This window comes from Phaseolus vulgaris, chromosome 7 (genome assembly GCF_051622355.1).
Source record: "Phaseolus vulgaris cultivar YP4 chromosome 7, ASM5162235v1, whole genome shotgun sequence".
In the NCBI taxonomy this organism is placed as follows: Eukaryota; Viridiplantae; Streptophyta; class Magnoliopsida; order Fabales; family Fabaceae; genus Phaseolus; species Phaseolus vulgaris.
In genome coordinates, this window is record NC_143504.1 from 9,396,287 (window position 1) to 9,415,003 (window position 18,717).

The 18,717-nt window shown below is 30.4% G+C and overlaps 1 protein-coding gene across 3 annotated transcripts; it reads right to left on the bottom strand.

Annotated features, from left to right (window-relative positions):
- Window positions 1–910: 910 nt before the first annotated feature.
- On the bottom strand, window positions 911–3,711 carry LOC137828799 (uncharacterized). 3 transcript variants are annotated; one of them, XM_068635505.2, is made up of 5 exons: window positions 3,413–3,711; window positions 2,892–3,026; window positions 2,653–2,784; window positions 2,111–2,446; window positions 911–1,393 (listed from the first exon to the last, which is right to left on the bottom strand). In XM_068635505.2, exons 2-5 carry the CDS (start codon window positions 3,014–3,016, stop codon window positions 1,255–1,257), a joined length of 732 nt encoding a protein of 243 aa, XP_068491606.1. In that variant the 5' UTR covers window positions 3,017–3,026; window positions 3,413–3,711; the 3' UTR covers window positions 911–1,254. The 3 variants fall into 3 exon arrangements, with proteins under 3 accessions (XP_068491606.1, XP_068491605.1, XP_090161598.1); XM_068635504.2 differs by having other exon boundaries at window positions 2,060–2,446; XM_090305472.1 differs by lacking the exons at window positions 2,892–3,026; window positions 3,413–3,711 and having other exon boundaries at window positions 2,060–2,446; window positions 2,649–2,784.
- Window positions 3,712–18,717: the final 15,006 nt, after the last annotated feature.

The following is an 18,717-nucleotide window of genomic DNA, read 5'->3' on the forward strand; positions in this document are numbered from 1 at the left end:
TTCTTCCCTATCACGTCTTTCTTGCATTCATACAAGAAAGCTCTTTAGCAATTAATACCATTTTGTTCTCCAACTCACCGGAATCGAATTTATTACATTGATTTTATATAGTATTCTATATTTTTATTTCGTAACTCTTTTTTTTAGTTATAACCACTCTATTAGACATAACTTTATAATTACTCTATCAATTATCAAATATTATTATTTTTTACTTTTTTTATCTTTTTATGTGTTGTATAAATATAGTATTCAATAAATGGCAACAATTTTAATTAATAAAATATATCCTTTTTTTCTCTCTTTTCTCTTTTTTTCTCTCAATAAGATTCATAAACTATATAGGACAAAATTATTATTAATTTTTGTACTTACGTGATTTTTTTAAAAATAAAAATTTAACTAATTCAATAGTTAAATTGATAACTTTTATAAATTATATTAAGGTTACAAAATTTCGTATAAAAAAATCAATTAATCCAAGCATTTTTCATTTATTTTTATTTAAAATTTAAAATTAAAATTAAAATTCTTTTTTCTGCATAAATATTAAAAAAAGGACCATATGTTTCATTATATCAATAATTAAATAAAATATAAAATTGAAGTATATTTTTCAAGTTAAACTGATCAAAAGTTATAATTATAATTATATATGATTAACCGTACTTAAGTTGTCCAAATCCAAAGTAGGAAAGTCCCACATTGACGGTGTTGGTTGATGGAGGTATTAGATAGATATCATCTCACAATGAATGTTAAAAGTGGTGAAGTTGAAAGTAAACCTTTTCAACATCACACTTCCTTCTATGTAGAAAGTTTACATTTTATGCTAATTATATTCGTAACTGAAATTGCAAGTGAGAACATTCTATGTCAAATAATAATTTTCAACAATATAAAATTTTCAAAAATAAATATATTATTATTTTTATCAGCTAAAAATCAATAAAATTAAAATGAAACATTTAAAATTAAAATAGAAATATAATAAACAATCACTTGAATGATGTTATACAGTATGATACTCTAATCAGAGGTCCTCTTGTCTTCAAATTCTTGCTATGATCAACAATAGCACGCTCCCAGGTCGTAATGATGATCAGGTCCTAATGATGATCAGTTTGACTAGAGTCAGGCATTAGTTGTGTTCGCTAAGCCCATTCTACAGCTTTCTGGGACATCATTAGATCCTATAAGCTACAACTTTACAACAAACCCATTCTCTTGTTACACCCGTTTGGTATCAGAAGTTCAGGGTAGAACAGGAAGTTCTACCTTGTTAAAGGAAAAAAAACTGACCCTTCCCTCTGTGACGAGGCAGATCTTCAAAGGAATGCCACCACATTGTTTCTCAAGGGCTTCGATCTCTGTTCTAGATGGTGGATAACCCCTAACAGAAGATACATACATGATTAAATAGATTTCCATCAACAGGTAATAAAAAAGGAAAAGAAAGAAATCAGAACCAAGGACAAATTTGCTTAGCTATTAATTAATAAGGGACAAATTATCAAGTATCTATCATTTTCAGTTCCTTTTCTAAAATAAATAACCATAATTGGTAAATACCCACAACAGTTACTTGCTCCACTTGTTTTCCAGGAATTAGAACTATTGATCCAAGTTTCAGATGGGTATCAACTTCTCATGGATGTATTGAAGAGTATTTAACAGAACAAATATCTTTCAATATTAAATTGGATTTTTCTACTGTCAGTCACCTTTAAATCCTATAAGACAACAGACGGTGACAATGTCTTTATCAATTCCTAGTGTTTACTGTGAGAAATAACATGGCCACATTACTTCCCACCTGCACCTTAAAAATCCCAAACCCTACCACACACACACATGCCACAAAATGAAGCACAGCATGTTTGTGCCAGTATTAATTCTTTTGATACCATGGAATGAATGCAAAAAATTAGGTCATAATATGCTTGAATTCCTTAGTCACGTTCTCAATTAGTCCATTTAATAACAATATAAAGATCACTTACCATTAAATTTATGAATCTAAAGTAATCATACTGATGCAATGAGACATGGTTATTACCTAGATAAGTACAGTAAAAAACTGGGATCACCAGGGGAAGACTTTCTAAACCGGCTATTCGGAAGATAAACATCAAAATCTGGCCTCAACTCATTAATTCGCAACTCAGAAAATAATCTTTGCACAGCACCCATGTCTACTAGTTCTTTGCTTTCTTCTGTGATTTCAAGAGCAGCAGGTCTATGGGAACATCTAATACTTTTCAAACTCCAAAGAACACCATGCCGCCCAATTATGTAACCAAGAGACTTGAGGTGCCTGTAAACCTCAAACAGCTCCCAACAACATCCACTCGTCCCGGCAACAACCTTTTCATACATTTCTGTGAGAGATATGCTTCTACCACTATTTTCTAACTGGTGTAAGGCTCCAAGTTCCATAAGATACCTGCCATATCAGCCTTTACATAAGCAAGAGTTTTCAAAACAGCTTACAAAACATCAGTATATACTTTTTTTCTCATCCAAACAAGTGTACTGCCTAGTTACATAGTTTATTATTCACAGAAAGCTACGGCTTTAAGAATTATGTGACTCTTCCCTACTTCTGAATGTCGAAAAAGGATAAAAAAAAAAAGATGGCATATCACCTACAAAGTCTCCTCAATTGAAGAATAAATCTTGCCACTACGAACAATTCCAGTTGTTATCCACATTTTGCCATTTTTCTCAATGACTTCTCCCATTCCCATTTCTTCATTCCAACAGCTTTTGGATTTCACGTTCCTGGTAAATGAAATAGAAAAGTCTTCACTTTGAAAAGCATACTTAAGCAGGGGAAACAGAAATATCTTTACTAGTACGTACTAATTTACAATGTAAAGATGCTTGACCTGAACTGCAACTTGGGTATAGAACCAGATGAAAAGTCAAGCTCCTCTTCATCACTTGCATTTTGCAAATAGACCTCATCATCACTATCTTCACTTGAAGAACATCCCCATGTCTTGTCTTCCATAGTTCAAAAGCTGTAATTTAAAATATTAACCAATTGATCAGTTCATAGGATAGGATTGTTGGAAACATCGTTAAAATAATATCTAAATCATAATTAAACAAAAATCACAGACAAAGAAGCACCTAGTTATAGCGAAAGCAAGTTGCTTGTGCCCTCGAAAATATTCATATACAAAACCCAATACGCATAACACATGTTCAAAAGACACGGAAAGCAAGAAAAAGCAAACAACTAACAAATTTCCATTTCATTTTGCATTTAAAGGCCATGATCACGGTTGTCAAACTCGCGAGTCAACTCGTTGACTCGTCCGAGTTCACGTTTCCACACACCTTACCGAGTTAACTCGGTAGTAAACTCGTTCTGAATGGGGAAAACTAAATGAAATAAACTGACCAGTTTAGGGATTCGCGTTTCGTTTTGGCGTTGTTGCGTCTTCTCTAGAGTGCGGAGGTCGTGCGTCTTCTCTGAACGAGTGCGGCGGTGGTGGCATTCGAGCGGAGCAGGTCGCGCGGTGGTAGCGATTGTGCATAGGAGGTCGCGCGGTGGTGGTGGTTCGTGCGCCGTGCGGTGGTCGCGGGTTGCGGTGGACGGTGGTGCCGTTCACATATAACGTTAGAGATGGGCGGTGCTTGGAATTAGGGTTACGTTGTTCTGTAGTGTGATTTAGGAAATTAGGGTTTTTTTTTGTTATTGGCCGCACTAAATTGGGTTTTTTTATTTAATTGAGGTGCTGATATTTTTTTGTTTAGAGTGTTATCTGTTTTTTTTAATCGAGAAAATTTGGTGGAAATTTTATTTATAGGAACTTCTTTGTTTATTTATTTGAGATAGTTTAAAGTTATATAATTCTCATTTATTATTAAATATAGTTGATCCGGTTGGTCATCGGTAGTCGATGACGTCAGCAGATAATCACGTGGACCACTCGCAGGGTGACACGTAGATCAGGTGGCAGAGAAATCAGGGAGGAGATCGCCCCGAACGGTGATCGGTGGTCAGTAACCGAGTGGCCACCGACAGATCAGTTCCAAGACAAACACCTGGGGAGAGAACGTGAGAAGCAATAGAGCACCGATCAGTCATCGGGTGCATGGTCATCGGGGTTTCGTGTTACACGCAGTTAAACTGGGACTGAGATTCCCTGCGAGAGCGTTACGCATGGACCTCGCATGATCATATCTCAAAGAAAGAGGAGCTGCTTGCCGGTAGAATCGTGCACGAGAGTGGCCTGAGGGAGTTAGTAAACCGGTCAGTGATTGGTGACTCTCTTAACCCATTACGTGCATGACATCGTGAAGGGGAAATAGGTAGAGAGCAATGCTTGGTGAGTGTGCCTAGTCCAGTCACATCTGGCGTTCTCCTGGGAGTGTGCGATTCACCCAGATGGAAGAAACGCGCTAAGTTACTCCGCAAGGGAATAACTTGGGCGCACAAAGAGATGCGCTAGAGCCCTTCAGGTGGTGGCACGTGAACGGTTAGATGTGAGTTGCATGCCTCCACGTGTCAATATCATGGTTGTGGTACGTTTTCGCACAATAGCGTAACAGAATTCTGACACACGCAGAGGATAGCCTAACAGAATTCTGTTAGGCACAGACACAGAGAGAGATTCAGTGATATTTTTTGTTGGTGGTTTTGTAACCTAACTTGAGCGTCGGAGTGCAAACGGCCGCTAGAGGCGCCGTCTGTGTGTTTTGCAGGTTGCGTTTGAAGTTCCCGGAGAAGGTCCTAAGAGCATCCATTCCTCCACGCTTGAGTTTGCAACAGGATCAATAGTTATTTAATTATTGTTGATTTATTTTTTTAATTAATTGTAGTAATTATATAGGCTCCATCCACCTTCCCAACCATCTCTCTTACGCCTCTCACTCCCACCACTCCTCTTTGCTGCCTCTTCAATTTTCACCTCCTCCTGCTCAGTCTCCACCACCTGTCAGCTCTCCTCCTCCGCCCTCTCCACCACCTGCCTAATGGCCACGGGTCATTAAAAACTAAACAATATTCATCTAAGCTTAAATGTAGCACATCTCAAATTTAACAAAATTTATCAAAAATATCAAATCTATTGTTTGAATAAAATTGAGGATTACATGAAGTGCAAAAAAACTTAAGAAATTATATTAATTAATTGGGATAAATATTTGTTATATTGTCCCTTAGTAGTCCTGGTACTGTGTGAATGCATCGCATGTGAACATTTCGATTCCCTATAAACCTTATTGTATATTTTCATTTTAATAAATCTTAAAGAAATTTTCTATTTCATCACATCTTTCATCTTCCAACAATGAGATGGTAGTTGCAAAAACTAAGGTTGCGAATGGAGTGGAAGAAATTACGAATGAAGAAATCGTGACTGCATTCCTGAATTTCATAGGGATTTCGTTTTCAAAAATTAAAAGGAGATTTTGGTGTAGATTTTGAAAAACAGATTAGAGATTTATGTTGCAACTTCAGAAATATATGGGAAATTTAGATAATATATTTTCAAATCACAGTAACGATTTCAGATGGATTTTGAGTGACTTTGAGAACTCTCAAAGTTTAGATTTCGATTTCAAAACTCCTTTTCATTTGACAATAGATTTATGAAGAAATTTAGATTAAAGCTTAAATTTGAAGAATATAGTGCATAACCACCAGATTTGAAGACTCGTGATCTGTTTTCTCTTTTGAAACATTACAAGTTTTTCATATCTAAAATATTTTCACAAATCATTTGAAACATTTTTTTTTATTTAAAAAATTATTTTACTTATGCATATAATAATGTTCTATGTTAATGGTGTGAAAGGATAATTAAAAAAATTTGTGTAATCCCAAATAGGTTATAAAGTCTATGTCTGATCAAATTAGGGTAGAAAAATAGAGTTAGATTTGTTATACCGATTCTTAAATAAGTTTGATAATTGAATTTAAGGGGAACAAACCACAACTTTTAAAATAAAGATTTGCATTTGAATTGTGTGACAGAGAAACATATAGATATGGAGAAAAAAAAGTTTAACTACACTATCATACACTACTTTACAATGAACACTAATATGCACATATCTAAGTATTGCTTTTAAAGTTCACAACTCAAATATTCAGTCTATAGAACATATTTCATTCTCAAACTCCCTAATAAATTTAAGTCATATATATATATATGTTGGGAAAAACGGGTAATTTTCCCACTAAAACAAAACCCTAACAGAGCTACCCGACAAATAATATTGAATAAATAAAGCGGAATAATAAAAGAGATAAAGAGGAAAAAACACACCCGAAAATTGTTAACGGAGTTCGGCCTGTTTAGCCTAATCTCCGAGCACAGCAAAAACAACTTCCTTTTATTATTATGAGAGAAGATATTACAAATTGGGATATATAACAGTGAAGGAGAAGAGTTTAATTTATAACCCTCAAACCTCCTTCCCAAACAATGAACCCACCGATGTGGGACTTGGGATTAAGCCAAAATCAACAAATCTCCACCTTGGCTTAATTTCAAGTCCCACCTAAAACAAATCTTCTCACAACATAACAAAAAACAAACTTTACAGTGCTTCAAATTTGCGCCTCCGGGCGCCAACTTCAAATGTGCAAAATATTAACCAAGTCTAAACAATATTCAAACTTGGCCCTTGTAACCACCTTGCCTTGTAGCAAACATCTTCTTTATTAGAAAATTCTTCTTTCTTTGCAAATACCCATTTGCACCCAATTGCCTTCTTACCTTTTGGTAATTGTGCCAACTTCCACGTCTTGTTCTTCTTCAAAGACTGCATCTCCTCTTCCATCGCACCCGCCCAATTACCACTTTCTGAACTCAGAATGGCTTTTGGGTAAGTGGATGGAATGTCATCAACAACTGGAAGTGCATAGGCAACCATATCCATGAAACGAGCAGGCTTCTGAATATCTCGTCTTTGTCTTCTAACTGCAATTGGCGCTGATTGTTGTTGAGATTCTTGGGTAGGAACCTCTTCCTCATCTGACTCTTCTTCTGCCATAGGAGAGTCACTTGTGGTATTTCGTGTTGGGATCACCACTGTCGGCTCAAACTCCACCTGCTTCCGAACACACTCCACCTGTTGTGGAGTACTATCAGCTCCTTCTGGATTTACCTTCTTTAACATGGCAGATTCATCAAAGGTAACATCCCTGCTGATAATCGTCTTCTTTGCCTCTAGACACCACAAACGGTATCCCTTCACTCCAGGACTAAAGCCCATGAAAAGAGCCTTCTTTGCCCGTGGATCCAACTTTGATTCAATCACATGATAATATGCAATAGAACCAAAAACATGCAAAGAATCATAATCAGTTGCAGGTTTTCCAGACCATACCTCTAACGGGGTTTTGCCATCTATAGCAGATGATGGCAAACGATTGACGAGATGTTGAGCGTATGTCACAGCCTCAGCCCAAAACTCTCTGCCTAACTCAGCATTAGACAACATACAACGAACTTTCTCCACAAGTGTCTTGTTCATACGCTCCGAAACCCCATTCTGCTGTGGTGTTTTTCTAACAGTGAAGTGCCGAACTATGCCACAATCTTGGCATACCTTCAGGAACGGATCACTCTTGTATTCTCCTCCATTATCTGTTCGGAGAACCTTAATCTTCCTTCCTGTCTGGTTTTCAACTTGAGCTTTCCACTTAAGGAAAATTCCAAGCACATCATTTTTGTTCTTCATAGTAAACACCCAAACTCTCCTGGAAAAATCATCAACAAAAGTGACAAAATAATGCCTACCTCCGATTGACGGAGTCTTGGCAGGTCCCCACACATCTGAATGCACATAATCCAGAATACCCTTGGTATTGTGAATTGCAGTGCCAAACTTCACTCTTCGTTGTTTTCCCAGAACACAATGCTCACAAAATTCAAGTTTGCAAGCCTTCGTACCTTTCAACAATCCTTGCTTGGTAAGAATTTGCAAGGATTTCTCTCCAGCATGTCCCAACCTCATATGCCACAACTTCGTTGCCTCAGCATCCTTCTTAGTGCTAGAAGTTGTTGCCGCTACTGTCCCCACCACTGTACTACCTTGGTAGTAATACAAATTGTTCTTCCTCACGCCTTTCAACATCACCAGTGCTCCTGAAGTTGCTTTAAGAATTCCATCTCGCATCGTCACAACTAGGCCTTTAGATTCTAAAGCCCCCAATGAGATGAGATTCTTCTTCAACTTTGGCACGTACCGTACATCCCGCAAAATTCTGGTGGATCCATCGTGATTCCGCAACTTGATTGAACCTATCCCGACTGTCTTACATGGATTATCATTACCCATGTAAACAACCCCGCCATCGAGTTCTTGAAAATCAAAGAACCATTCCCGAATGGGACACATATGATAGGTACAACCTGAATCCAATATCCACTCATCTGGATGCAATGATGCTGAAAGCGAGACAATCAACACATCACTTTTGCTTTCTGCAACATTTGCATCTTGCAGAGCCTTCCCTTCTTGATCCGAATTTGCCATTACAGACTCACAATATAATATTCAATATTACAAATAATTTCAAACAACCCAAGGCGAACCTTCGGCTCTTGATACCACTTGTTGGGAAAAACGGGTAATTTTCCCACTAAAACAAAACCCTAACAGAGCTACCCGACAAATAATATTGAATAAATAAAGCGGAATAATAAAAGAGATAAAGAGGAAAAAACACACCCGAAAATTGTTAACGGAGTTCGGCCTGTTTAGCCTAATCTCCGAGCACAGCAAAAACAACTTCCTTTTATTATTATGAGAGAAGATATTACAAATTGGGATATATAACAGTGAAGGAGAAGAGTTTAATTTATAACCCTCAAACCTCCTTCCCAAACAATGAACCCACCGATGTGGGACTTGGGATTAAGCCAAAATCAACAATATATATATATATATATATACTTTTGATGTTTGGGTTTTTATATAAATTTTCTCTTTATTACTTTTTAGAAAATAAAATATATGTTAATTTGAAAAAAAAAATTCATAGTTTCAAAATTATAATTTAACATGTATATAATTATGTTTAGTTTATAAATTAACTCAATAATTTTTTATCTCATAAAAATATTTCTTAAAATAATTATGTAAATAAACCCCTTATTCTCTTAAATTTAAAATATTTTAGAAACATACACCACATCATACAATAACAATCAATATCATGCAAAAGTTAACTAAGTATCGATAAAAAAAATTCTAGATTGAAGTATTTTCTGGAAAAAGTCATAAACTACTTCCACATAAATATTTTTTTTGAAATTTTAAATAAAATATTTATTTGTGGTTATTTTAGTTTAAGTTTCTAAAATATGTTTAATTTTTTAATTTGATCCTTTAATTTTTTTTTACTACAACAATCTATATATTTTACATTTTATCATAATTTATAATGTTGATATAAGTAATTGAAAGGGAGTGAATACTTATTACTATTTAACGCATGGAACTCTTGATTATATGTTATGTTGAAGAGGCAAGGTTATGATAACATGTTGAAAAATATTAAAAGATAAAAGAACATAATTATATTATTAATTTAATGTCCAAATTGGAATGTTCTAGCTCTTACCATTCTCTATTGCTTTTCGTTGATTTGTATCTATTCTAGAAAGTAGATGAAGGTTGTGTGGTCTGTGGCGGGAAAGATAACTTTTAGAAACTTTTGATTTGTGTGCTTTTGTTAACGTGACTCAAGAGACTAATTATAAAAAAATTATTAAATAAAAATTATTTTAACTAATTTTAAAAATAAATAAAAAATTAATTATTATATTAAAAAAAATTAAATATTATTTTAAAAAATAAAAATTATTAATATTTAAATTCATTTCTATTGTTAATAAATAATTTTTAAATTGAAATTAGTTATTTATCTAAATTTTACGTAGTAATATAAATTATTTTTGGTAATCATGATGTTTTGACTTGTCTCTCTTCCATCACTTTATTAAAAAATATTGAAAGTTCTTTTAAAAAATAAAAATAGAAAAATATTTTGTCGAAGAGTTATTTAAAGTATAAACTTATTAAAGATAAATATTTACATTTTATGGAAAATGGTAAATGATAAATAAAATTGATAACCTTGTAGTTAATGTTAAGTTAGAAAGATTTATTTAATGTCCAAGTCTAAGGTTTCTTTTACACCCTTCTAAAATTTAGAAAAAAATACTGTTTATTTTATTTTATTTTATTTACATGTATATAAAGATTTTTGACATCATATTTACTAACAAACAATCTGTTAAACCTTAAATTATCGTAAAACACCATAAAACCTTTGTTTCAAAACACTTTATTTTCTTGACAATAATCTCTATCTTTCACTTTGTAGTGTAATGTCATATAATGTGGACATTTGTGATCTCTAAACAAAATTTATGTTTATTTTATTGAAACATATCATAAAATATTAAAGTATAAAATTAAATGATGGTAAAATTTAAATCAAATAAAAAAATTACCTTCCTATTTTCTATACTTGTTTTCTTGTTCCTATATTTAACATTAGAGTTTAGATAAATTCTTTTTACGATCTGTTCCATTACTTTTTTTTCTTACGGATATACACTAGGCTAAATAGATTCAAATGCAGAGGTCAAGATATTCTAGAACTAATTATTTTCTTATTTTAAGTAAATACATAAATTTCTTAATGTTAATTTTTAGTACAGTAATTTAATAGGAAAATTATGATTAAAACCATAAAACATTTAATATATGTATTTCTATTATTTTTTAAACGCAAGCTTAAATATGATAGTATTAACTATAAACCAACTATCATGAATACCTTTTTATTACTTAGTTTCTTCTAATTTTAGTTAGATAAAATTTCAAATTCATAAAATTTTCAAAAATTTAATGCATTGAATATTTTACTTTCGGTGATAAAGTTCTTTAAAATACATTGGTCTAAAATATTTCAATGATTATAATTTTCGCTAATTTGAGCTTTTATCGTCACAATTTTTAATTCTTATTTTTTAAAAAAAATAGTTGGTTTAGGTCTCTATCCTTAGGTACGGTATCCGTTCAATTTCATCACATTTTTCCAACTTACATTAAAAAAAAAGTAAAATCAATTCATACTTCCAACTTCCAAAAAATATCCATATAATTTAATTCAGTTAGGTGTCATGTTTTCAACCAGCCAAAACTTTATCTATTTCCATCCCGAAAATAAATAAATAAATTCACTTCAGTGACAAAACATGTTAGAGTCACTGATTTTTTTTAATAAATAATTTAAACAATATTAAACTTGACCTCATTATTCATTTAATTAGTTTTTTTTTTATGCTGGAGGTGCGAATTTGAATACTAAATCTGAAGAAAAGCTACGTGGGTGTTCCTAATTGCACGCAGCAACCTCCTTTATATAATAAGTATTAATTAGTTATATAATAAGCATTGTTTATGTTAATAGTATTTATGATAACCAGTGATTTTGTAACACGTGAGTAATCCAGAAACCACAATTCATATTCATGAACACAATCAGCTTTTTAGATGTCGGCATTGGCCACGTTTGAGCCTACTCAAAAGTTTGTGTAGGAGCTATCAATTCCAAACCACAGATTTTTTTTAACTTTCCATTGCTTTTGGACACTTTTCTAAGGAAAACAAAAATGTGTATCTTTTGGTCCCAAGAAGCTTCGATCATATGCATATGCAAAGGGCTCTGAATTACGATTTCTCATAACTTTCTTAGTGGAAATGTGACTTCGTGTCATGCTTCTCTGGTTTTGCAGGTCAAATTCTTCTAGAACATGAAGATGTAGTTATAGAAGTGCTTAGAGAATAATTAGTCTTATGGAATACCACTACAGTTTCTTGTGTTTTTCTCTTTCTGCTTCTTGTGTTTTTCTCTTTCTTTTATCTGTGTATTTGTCATTTGGTTTTTATGAAAATGATGTTATGATATATTTTTGGAAATAAAGATGAGTGTCGTAGATGATTTTTTCCGAATTTAATTCTTTCCGAATTTAATTAAGAAGTAGTATCTTTAGACTTTGGCGGGACGTGTCTGAGAGAAAAAGGTTAAAAGTTGTATGTTCTATATAAAGATTGAATCATCTCTAAAGTGATTTATATTTCTTTATTATTTATTACTAATAAAAAAAAACTTTGTTGAAATCGTCTGATTTGAAGTTAAATACATAAAATAATTTTACATTACTTTGCTCATAATATGATTTATAGTAGGATTGAGATTGTGTTGTCGCGTATAAACAATATGTGAGAATCATATTGTTAAAGTAATTATCTTTTATTTTTCATTATCTCCAATCCCAAAATATCACACCAAGTTAAACCTTTTGCATTTGTATAATGCCATGCTTTTAAACGAATATAATGTAAAATCAACTTTAAATCCTAAACCTGATTATGAATTATAATAATTATTTAAAGAAATACCAAACAAACTGATTTTTAATTGAGTCACAAAGAAACACAGTTGATTCAAGTGAATTTGAGTTTAGTTTTATAAGTAATATTTTATAAATTAAAATATTATTACTATATTAACTAAATTAAATATTATTTTATAAATTAAAATATTATTAATATTTAAAGTAGTTTCTATTATTAATAAAAATTTATAAACTAATTTATAAAATGTTATTACAAAAAAATAATTAAATAGTAATCAAATTTAGAGACAAAAAATAATTAGTCACTATTTTAACTAAATTAGATACTAATTTAGAGACTAAACAATTATTCTTATATAAAGTGAGTTTTTAATTAATAAAAATTTATAAAATGATTTTAAATTAGCTATCTAATTTTTAGCAACTAATATTTTAGATTCTAAATTAATCTTTAAAATACTAATTGGGACTAATTTATAATATAAATTAGTAAGTAGCTAAAGCCTTGTAGCTAATGGTTAGATACCAATTTAAAAACCATTTTATAAATTTTTATTAATAATAAAACTACTTTAGATACCGATAGTTTTTTTATTTTATAAAATGATATATAATTTAATCAAATAGTAAGTAATTATTTTGGTTTATAAAATTAATTTTTTTAATAAATTTCTCGAATGTGATATTAACTATTAAGATTTTAGTTATTAAATACTTTAAATTATAAATTAGTCTTTAATTCACATAATCATACATTCAACGTGTGAAATGTGCAAAATTGATTATGCAAAATTAATATAGAATGGAAGATTGATGGTGAAAATATGGTATTGTCAATAAATATGTATAAAAATAATGTAAATATTATTTTATAAGTAAATTTAGTTCATAAATAAATCTAAACTTTTTTAATATAATATTAAATTTTATCTTAATAAACTTATTCAATCTATCATATTACTTGTTATTGTGTTATTTTGTACTTATTCTATAAAATTCACAAATTTCTAATCTCATACTAAATTGAGGAAGACTTAAATTTATTATTAACTATTTTAAAAACTGTTTTGATATTTTATTGATTCTAGAGACAGATATAAAAACATTATATTTTTCTAAATTAAATTAATCATATATTTATTTTTTACTTAATTTTTTTTAGATAAAGAATAAAATCATCATCTACTCTTTTTTTAATTTCTTATTTCAAGGCAACTATATTCTTTAGTAAAACTATTATTTTTTTTATCTACCATCAAGTCAATCATAATATTAACTTGAACATCATTACATTATTGATCTCAAACTATCAATAGAAAAAAAGACTTAAAGAAAAAGAGAGACTCAAACCGAAAATGATATTTTACATGTTACTTTTTATTTTTCATTTTCAACTCATCCAAAATTAATTCTTTATGTATGTTAAATTTCTATCATCATAAAAGTTGAATAAAAAAAATCATAAACACCGCGCTAGTGTTAATAATATTCATTCTCTACGTAGAAAGGAAATGGTGCATTGTTAAAAAAATCTAGTACATCAACATCTAGTATATAGAGACATCACACGGTAGCCATATTTAATTTTAAAAAAATATTAGTAATTCTGAAAAATAAAAATAAAAGGTCCTAACTAATAAACCTATTTCTGGTATTAATCTAAATGTAACTAAAATCTGGATTCCTAATTGATATGTAATTAGCCTGGTATTAAGCATAATAATGTTGGAATTGGGTGATTTGGTGGTGCCATTGCTAAATGATGACATAAGCAATGAAATAGATTTCTCTTTTTTCCTGGTCACAATTCTGAACCTTTGATGTGTGAGATCTGGAGTCCCCTTCTCAACCGTCACACCTTTTCTATTTAATTACTCACCCTATAAATAAAACGTAAATTCCCACTTCAGCCCACCAACATCCACATTTTGCTACCTTATTATTTATTAGATAAAACTCGTTTTTATAAGCACGAATAAGTTCCATTATCAATTAATTTTCTATGTTTCCTTCTACTTTCGGCTTCATTCTCTCTTTATTTATTTATTTTTGTCTTGGTTGAAAATGTTTTTTCTTTTTTGTCTTTTCCTCTGTTCTTATAAAAATAGATTCGGAGGGTACTTTAGCGAGGATGGTGTATTTCTCAGAAAACAAGTTTTCAGTTGGTTTTTGATGAGAGAGGAAAGTTTATCAGCAAAAACTCTCCAATGCTTAAGTCAGTAAGAACATAAAGATAATGATAAATTTTTAACAAAGAGCTAAGAGTAAGAGTATAAAATAAAGTTTTGTGTCTCCTCTCACCGTGAGAGAGTCATCAACTATTTATAGGTCTGGTTGGACTCAGACCATTAAAAAAATCATTGAATGGTTATCATTAAGAAAACCCTATAAACTTATAACTGATTTATGGTCTAATTTACGTGTCTAAATATAATATTAAATGGACAGATATTGTCTGATTTATATGTCTTGAATATTATATTATATGAACGCTTATTGATTTGAATGTAATTGATCGTAATTATAATTAAAGATATCTCCATCGTCCAAAAGTCTTTTTTATTTTTTTATTTTTAGTTGGAGATTTTCTAGGTCTTTTCTATCTTTGTTGAAAATCTTCTTAGTCTTTTCGTAATACAAAATAAAAGTAGGTACTTCCACAGATATTTTATATCTTTCCATTAGATATCTATTTATACACATTTCTGATGATAAAATTTTCTTTGACCTATTTAATTTATTTTTAAATTATATTTATAATGATAATATTCAGTTGAACTTGTTTTATAGGATCAACTCAAACTTTACTAGAACAAATAGGTCGAGATAGTCACGAGCCGGTTGTTTGTGGGGACTGTGCTTCGTGCTTAACCGAGAGGTAGAGAGAATGAGGGTAATAAAGGAATAATACTGATTCAATGAGATTTCTTACATGGTGATGACCCCAAATCACCCATTCAATTGTTTGCTCTGTTTCAAAATAGAAATTAACGAGTGGTTATAAATTCATTTTCATTAATGGAAGGTGATCTACTCTTTCAAATAACCAATTCCTGAACTAATTTTAAAATCCATATATATGAAAAAAAAGTTTTTTATAAATGCGAAAAATGGATTAACACCTCCAAATAAATAAATAAATAAATAGTAATTTTAATGATTGATAAGAAGATTAAATATTTGAACGCATTTCTAATTTATTGATTTTTTTTTATCATTGATTGAGTTTACGAATTTGATTATCCTTTAGAGTGAGATTACGATTATTGGATGAAGATATATATTATTAGTGAATGGTAATAATTAGGAATAAATAAGAGAAAGAATATTATTTAAAATGGTCATAAGGCATCTTAATTATTTTGTTAGAAGTCAATTATTAGTGGAATTTTGCATAGAGAGAATATAGAATGGATGCAGGAGTAGTTTTCTGGCAGAATTGGGTCACCCTTATTTGTCGTTATCGAAATCTGAGTAGGGCACATATGCCTTACTTCATTCATGTATTCTTCTCCAAAAAGTGAAAAAGACTTCTTTAAACACCTCTATATGCACAACCTACACCTTATACCCTTATACCTACCTTAATTATAAGGGCTTCTAACTTTTAAATTTACATTTTACCTTAATCTTCGTCTCTATATTTCTTAATATTTTCTTTAATTATATGTGATAGGTCAATTCACTTAAAAGTATTTTTTTCTACTAAAATTACAAATTTTTCTATATATATCACAAAAAATCATGAAATAGATAATAATTTTTAGAAACAAAAAATAATTAGTTACTATAATAACTAAATTATGGACCATTTTATAGACTAAAAAAATTTTGATTTCTAAATTAGTTTATAATATTGTTAAGTGGTTTATAAATTGATGTCTAATTAGCAACCAAAATTTTTGTTACCAAATTTAAAATCTAAATAATTGGTAGCAAAAACCTTAGTTGCTAATTAAACACCAATTTAGAAACTATTTAACAATAATAGAAATTAATTTAGAAACCAAAATTTTTGTAATCTCTAAAACGGTCTCTAATTTAGTCACTATAGTAACTGATTATTTTTTGTCTCTAAAAATTGATTTCTATTTCGTATAATCATCAAGAAAATATCACATTATTTGATCAATACCTGAATTAAGACAAGTTTAGGATTTCTAAAGAAAATTAAAAAAATATATAAATTTACTAAGTTTAACAATTAGTATTATTTTTTCGTTCCCAATTATATTAAAAAATTATTGCTAATATAAGATTAATTTAGTTTATATTTACGCGTAAAACATATTTTACCGTGATCCAATAAAAACTATGGTTTTTTAATGAAATTGTTATGGGAGTCAATAAATTTATGAGAGTGCGAAAATGATTTGTACGACTAATATATAACTATTTACTCTTATTCTATTTCTTTTTTTAATAATATGTTGGCATTATAATATTAGAGAATGATTTAAATTTTTGTTTATCATATTGCCACTATGCATGTCAAGGAACAAAGAGTACATTTCAAAAATCTGAAAAAGTATTATAAATTAATGTCATAAGCAGCGAACTTTGTTATGATGAAAAAAAAATAACTAATCAAGCAGATAATAATTTGATAATTATACAAAAACAAATAATTTTTCGGGTTATTAAAAAGCTGTTAGATTCCATTGTACGTGTACTCAGTTGGAATTAATGATTAATTACTATTATAGTTTGAATATTAATAAAGTGACAGAATTTAAGGAAGGAAAGTCAATCCTGCCAAACAAAAGAGGCCAAAAGACATGTCATATATATATATATATAATTTTATTTATTTATTTTTTGCTATGGTATGGTATGTTTGGTCCATCACTCCAATTATTACCATTACATACCATTGGTCCCGCTGAGAGAATTACGTAGGATTGGAAATTAAAAAAAAAATGTCTGTGTTTTATTGTTTTTATCTAGAAAAATGTTAATTTTACAACTCATAAGTGAAATCGAACAATTAACAATTTTTTATAGTTTTTTCATCTTTTTCACGGGAATTCATATTTTAATAAGATTTTTTATTTTATTTTTAACAATTGTAATATGAAAATTTTTATTTTGTATTCATTTTTGAATTGTGAACTTATCAAAAGTGATCTAGTTTTATCTATTGGCATATTTTTGTGAAGATAAATACGATAAATTAATGAAATAAAATGCATGTGTTGGAAAATTTGATTTAAAACTTTGGTCTGGAAAGAGAAAGTTGTGGGGAAGTGTTTTGAAGTGTGTATATTAAGTTTAGGGTGTAGAAAAACCAAAGTTAATTAAGCAAGTGGTGTAGCAGCTAAGAGTTGTGGGAGAAAGAGAAGATGAACCAAAATTGGGTATGAAAAAGTGAAGGTGGGCATAGAGAAAAACCTGAAGTGGGTAAGTGGGTATATGAAAAAGCATTGCAGGCAGAGAATCAAGCTCCATAGAATTTGCATTGTGGACCTGGGATTTGTTCTCGTGGCTCGAGGTTGCTGTTAGAACATGGAATTGGAAGGTAAACACCCGTGACTGATACGGCTAAAGTTTTTGCTTATTTGTCCACACTACACTTGTTTTTAACAAGAATGCACTGATTCTTCTATCACAAAAGAATATTGGAAACACCTTGCTAAGCCAAATGTGGATGGTTATGATTATAAAAAATGCAACACTGAAAAGGAGGACACATGCATAATAACTGGTTAAGATCACAGTAGCTTCATAGAGTTTACTTCAAATACTGCAATTGCTACTGTTTAGGTTGGCTTTATTACCACCAATGATGACCCAACAAAAGGGTAACTTAATGAAAAATTATACTGCCAGAATAATTTGTTTTGTTTTCCTTTTTAGCTTCGAATTAGATACTATAAATACGTGTATGAGGTGAAAAGTCAGATCAAAATATGCACTTAAAAGGATACAAGTTATTGCAATGTCTGAGGAACAGACAAAAAAGGTCATATGGAACATTAATTGAGTACTAAAAAGATTGAGAATTCATAGATATTTCCCTCTCTGATTTATCTCATCCTTTTAAGACATTCTGCAAATTGTGATCAAATAAGAAATTGCCAATGGTGTGACCACAAAAAAAAATATTCTATAAATTTTAATGCGAATCAAAAGGTCTTTCATCAATATAGAGTATACATATATTTATATTCAATTATATGGCAAAGAACATATCTACCTGTATGGATAGAAAAGAGTGGCACAAAGAGTTTTTTTTATTTATATCTGAGGCTTGAATTCTAATGCGAATATAATGGTTTGGCGCATGATCAATGCATGCAGATACAAAGGTGTA

What these genes read in the sequence shown, in the direction of transcription:
- LOC137828799 (XM_068635504.2), bottom strand. Translation starts at nt 3,016, where the DNA reads ATGGAAGACAAGACATGGGGATGTTCTTCAAGTGAAGATAGTGATGAT. An exon ending in TCTTCAATTGAGGAGACTTT is followed by an intron (nt 2,447 to 2,652) that starts GTAGGTGATATG and finishes CTGATATGGCAG; the next exon opens with GTATCTTATGGAACTTGGAG. An exon ending in TTTTTACTGTACTTATCTAG is followed by an intron (nt 1,394 to 2,059) that starts GTAATAACCATG and finishes ATCTTCTGTTAG; the next exon opens with GGGTTATCCACCATCTAGAA.